The sequence below is a fragment of the Gekko japonicus genome, unplaced genomic scaffold (genome assembly GCF_001447785.1).
Source record: "Gekko japonicus isolate JY-2015 unplaced genomic scaffold, Gekko_japonicus_V1.1 scaffold1237, whole genome shotgun sequence".
Classification (NCBI taxonomy): domain Eukaryota; kingdom Metazoa; phylum Chordata; class Lepidosauria; order Squamata; family Gekkonidae; genus Gekko; species Gekko japonicus.
In genome coordinates, this window is record NW_015172593.1 from 544157 (window position 1) to 549362 (window position 5206).

Below are 5206 nucleotides of genomic sequence, written 5' to 3' on the forward strand. Positions count from 1 at the left end.
TGGGGCACAGCCCATCGGGCACAAGGAGAAAGAAGTGAGACACGCAAGACAGAACCAGAGAAGAGGGTGTTTTTTGACACATTTTACTGTGGTGATTTGTCAGAGCTGGCCAAGTCCTGCATGATTGGGCGGGGACCCCACTTCCCAGCAGACGCCGGCCCAGCCTCCGGCAGCAGAGGCGGTGATTTCAGTCAGTGATGGACCCAGAAGGGCCGGCAGAGAGGCAGTGGGGCTGGCAGCATCCGGAGGAGAATAAGGCCAGAGACTCTGGGCTCAACATGGCTTGAGGTTCCTTCGCCTTCCAGACTAGAGCGAGGTCAAAGTATGCCGCTTCCTCTCAGTCCAACGCCCCGGGCAAACTGCTCCAGCAGGCCCCCGATGGCCCCCGAGGGGCTTGGAGAGACGGGCTTCAGGGCCACCGTGCTGCTGTAGGTAGCCAGGAACGCCGAACGCACTTCGTCCAGCCGAGACTCCCGCTCTGTCAGCGTCACCAGCCTGAAAGGATAAGAAAAAAACCCTTCCTGTAGCAGTTTTAAGACTTGCTCATTCACATGCGTAACACACTGCAGGTTTAGGGGAGGGGAGGAAAGGCTGAAGGGGAAAGGGCCTCGGCTAAGGTCACTAAGAGAAGTGGGTTTGTGGCAGAGGTAAAATCCGAACCAGAGCTCGGTCCCTTGCTCAAGACGCAGGTGAAAACAGAAGACTATGGCTATGCAGCTCCACGAGCGAGTGACGCTTCACACGGACAGGTGGCTCCCCACTCCCTCTGGAGCACAGAGACAACGGACGTCTCTGGGTGGTGCCTCTTCATCCTTGGTCTTCTGGACCTCAAGCAGCCGTCCTTCTGAGCAGGACAGCGCCCGTGGCTTGGAGGCTCTTCTGGTTCGGAAGCAGCACATGGAGAGAGTCTCAGATGGCCAGGGAAGGCCACATCTGCTCCTCGCAACTGCTGCTGGGGCTGCCCAAGCTCCACACGACAGTTGGCTTAGCCCTCTTGTGCCGTTCCCACCTCAGTTCCCCACAGAGCTTCCGTGGCTCAAGTCAAGGGAGAGGGGGCAGGAGACAACGCAAGGGAAAGCTTCAGTCGTGCGTTCACGGGGAGTGCTTTGGGAGGAACCAGTCATCGTACTATGTGAAAAAAAGAATCCACAGTCCTAGAAGAGACTCGGGAATACAGAACATGCATCTCTTTGGCATAGGCATCAGAACAGCCTCCGTTCTCTGGATATTGTTCCCTGGAAAGCTATGCCCACCCAAATACCCCGTCACCCGTTCCACTGCCGTGCTTCAAAAAAGCACAAAGTCAAAAGTTTCAGTATTCCGGCAAAGGTCAAGACCACCCTTTCCCCTTCCCGCACCACTGCGGAGAGGCAGAGCGCGCCGTGCGCCGCCTTCTGTGGGCTGAGCTTTCGTCAAAGGTGCTTTTGGGATAAAGCCTTCTGGCCGAGAGCTCCCGCATTAATCACGCTCCTCTGGCTCCATTACCCGGCCAGCCGGCTGCCTTGCCCAGCCACTACTCCAGAGCCCTCCCTCCACTGGGCCCAAGTTGAGAGCACAGTTTCTAAAGGGCAGTGGAAAGGGAAAAAAACCCCTCTCCAGCTGTGACTGCTAGCCTGCTGCTAGTTCTCCCCTCCTCCCCCCCACTTTCTATCCTGTAAGGAAATAGGTGTGTGTGTGTGTGTGGGGGGGGGGAGAACGGAGGAACGAGGGAGCTTCATGCAGAGTAGGGCACGGCATCCCCAGCGACTTGCCTCTCTCCTCCATCTGATCTACATACAGTTGGGGAGGAAGAGACGCAAACAAGACAGCCAACAAGACATTCCAGATGAGAGCCGCGCGAAGGGAGATTAGAGTTCAAAGGCATCTGCTCAGGGTATCTTAAGAAAAGCAATCTTTGTCCTGCCCGCCCGCATCTGCTCCACCCTCCCCACCTCGCTCAAAGAGAACACCAGCATCCCCCTTTCAGAAAGGTCACCCCAAGGGCACGGCAGAAGCCTGCCCATCACGGATTCTCTTTCATCTCCCCCGGTGTTTCGCAGGCTAGGAACTGCCACCGTTCATTTGAATGGAAGTGTCGGAACGCCACCCGCCGCCACCAGTGCTGGGTCCGGAAAGAGCAGCCGGGGGACGAGGCGGGAGGAGGCTGGGATTAAAAAGCAGCGCAGAAAACCCCACAGACAGGTGGCCGACTGGGCCTCCTTTTTATCCCCCCAGCCTCCCAGGCAAGGGGGGGGGGGGAGGAAGAGAGAACGGGCGACAAAAGGGACTGATTGAGAAGAAACAGCTTCGCCAACACCCACCCCCCCCAGGGACAGAAGACAGGTCGCATGGGGAACTCCCCAGAACCAAGCCTATACTTCTGAAGCTTCAGAACAAGGACTGTGCATTTGAACACAGAAACCACACACACACACACACATACACACAAGGGTTGCCAGCCTCCAGTCGGTGGCTGGACATCTGCTACTACAACTGATCTCCAGGCGACAGGGATCCATTCCCCCGGAGAAAATGGCCACTTTGGAAGGTGGACTCTGTGGCCTTATACCACATTGACGTCCCTCCCTTTCCCAAACCCTGTCCCTCCTCTGGCTCCACCCCCAAAATCTCCAGGCATTTCCCAACCTGGAGCTGGCAGCCCTAACACACACACACACACACAGAGAACACTTTATACCATCACCCACTGACAGATAAAGCAGGGCTCACATCTTCAGTAAGGAAAATTCACCTTCTTTTGCCCCCCCCCCCCAACCCTAAGCAGGCTTCAAGAAGACTCAGTTCCAAGGCTGGGGGACTCTCTGAACGCTACTCTTCAGGCTGGGCTTACTGGGCGTTTCCCTCCCATCAGAGCGGCCCAGAAAGCAAAGCTGCCACTCTCCTGGGATTCCTCCTGGCATCAGGCAGGCGGCTGCTGGAAGACTGGCTCTGAACTCAATGGAATTCGGCCTGATCCAGCCAGGCTGTTCTCTTCCCTGGCGCCAAATCTGGACTCCCGAGAACGTCAAAGACAGCTTCCCCCCCCCCCGAACTGCCTGCATGTCCAGGCTCCAGTGAAGTCCTCGCCGTGACTGTGGCATGCCCAGGCTAACTGTGTGCCCCTCACCATTTCCCAGCTCCTCACCTGCTACCACCACCCACTCCCTTCGCCTAAGTCCCCAAACCACCGAGTCTCAGTTACCGGATTTTCGTTCTGCACAGGGAGGAGAGGAGAGAATATGCCTGGGCACGGAAGCAGGCTCACTCCCCACCCAACAAAGCCCCGTGTAATTCCAGCTCCCGCATCTAGGCAAAGGCCCGGGCTTAGCAATGTTACAACAGATGATGGCTTCTTCTGTAGAAAACTTCCACAGACAGGCAGGCAGCGCTACCAGGAGATTACACAAGACTTTGGCGTAAGCCTCGGCTGCAGCCACATGCTGCTTCCGCCGTGAAATTACCCATTTAGTGACACTGCGGCTCGCTGGACTGGATGGGGCAGAGGAGAAGGAAAGCGGCGGCAACCGGCTAAGCTAAGCGTTTGGTAAGAAACCTGCAGGCCTCACCCTCCAAACTGCAGAGGGATCACTGGATTCCTCGCAAGGGGAGCTGGGATTTCTGGAAAATACCATTCTCTGCCCCCCCCCCCCGCCACTTCCTATGTGCGCAAGAGCCAATCTGGTGTAGCGGTTAAGTGCGCGGACTCTAATCTGGGAGAACCGGGTTTGATTCCCCACTCCTCCACGTGTACCTGGCTGGGTGACCCTTGGGCAAGCCGTAGTTCTGGCACAGCCATCCTTGGAAAAAGAGCAGTTTCCGTCAAGAGCTCTCTCAGCCCCACCTGCCTCAAAGGCAATGCTCCCTCTAAGCTGTGGAGTCTTGTGAGCAAAAATTCTACTTTGTGAGCTACTGGCATTAAAGCTGTGAGCCAGCGATTTGGCTCCTGGATAAATCAGTTTGCTCTGGAGCCGTCCTTCCTGAGCTGAGACCAAAATGTGTGAGTCGGAGGCTACGAAACTGTGAGCTAGCTCACACAAACTCAGCTTAGAGGGAACACTGCTCACAGGGCGTCTGTTGTGGGGAGGGGAAGGGAAAGGAGTCTGTAAGCCGCTCTGAGACTCCTTCGGGTAGTGAAAGGTGGGGTACAAATCCAATCTCCTCCTCCCTTCTACCACAGAATGGGTTTCCCCACAGTAAGGGCTGCCTTGCAGTTTAAGCGCTATGACAAGCAAACTTCAACCACAATTATTAGGAAAAGAAGGAAGGCAGAAGAGACACAGTCAGTCCTGGACTTGCTGCTCAAGAAGAGCAGCACTTCATTAGCTTACCTCCTCGTTGGCTGGGCCTTAGTGCCCCGTTTTGCAGACACTCCCCCCCCACCTTGCCTAAGACAAAGCAGGCCCTGGCTTACACGGCCAGTGTGGCACTGGGTGCAACCTGGGAAGACTCAGGTTCGAATCCCCACTCTGCTGACTTAGGTGATCATGGGACAATCACACACACTCTACTTAGCCTACCTCATGGAGTGGTTGTAAGGGCGAGAAGAAGGATTGTTCCTTTCCATACGCATTGCTATGAGATCCTTGGAGAGAGTACAGGGTGCAAAAGTGTGAGGAATTAATACAACCCCCTCCCCACCCCAGTATTAATTGACAAAGTGGACCTGTGACTGCATTACAAGAGCTATCCTGTTCAGACACTTATGGAATATCCTCACCCAACACGTGGCACTGGTTATTAGTATCCAGAATTCCAAGAGGGAAATGTGGACACATTCAGAGGGAACAAGATTTTCCCAGGAGGACTAAATGGAACCTCCAGGTGCAGGCAGCAGACCCCCGATACCCCAGGACGCAGAAGCACAGGGAGGTATTAGAACTCACAACAGAAAAACCATCTAATCAGTTCACAGAAGAATGCAAAACAAACTCACAGGGGGCGGGGGGTTTTTTGGGAAGGGGTGGAGGTGGACCTGTGAGCCAGAGAGCCACCACAAAACCGCCGCGGCACGCAAAGCCCTCTCGTGCTCACTCTTCCAGCCTCTTCGCTCCATCCCAGGAAAAGACAGAGAGACGACAATTTACCTGCAGCTGTAAGATCACCTCCCCTTCCCTGGAGGAGGCTGGAATCTCAAGTGCATTAAAACCACACCAGCCTTGTTACGGATTGGCCTAGATGGATCCTGTTTACAGCCTTCCAGAAATAGAGCGTCTCTGACAAGGTAGGG

General features: G+C 55.3%; 1 protein-coding gene across 1 annotated transcript in view; it reads right to left on the bottom strand.

Annotated features, from left to right (window-relative positions):
- Positions 1–71: 71 nt before the first annotated feature.
- Positions 72–5206, bottom strand: part of LOC107119095 (myotubularin-related protein 14-like) — a 13048-nt gene continuing 7913 nt past the window's right edge. The window contains exon 3 of the mRNA XM_015421536.1: positions 72–495. Within this exon, the coding sequence (XP_015277022.1) occupies positions 318–495 (178 nt within the window). The 3' untranslated portion in view covers positions 72–317. The remainder of the gene's footprint in view (positions 496–5206) is intronic.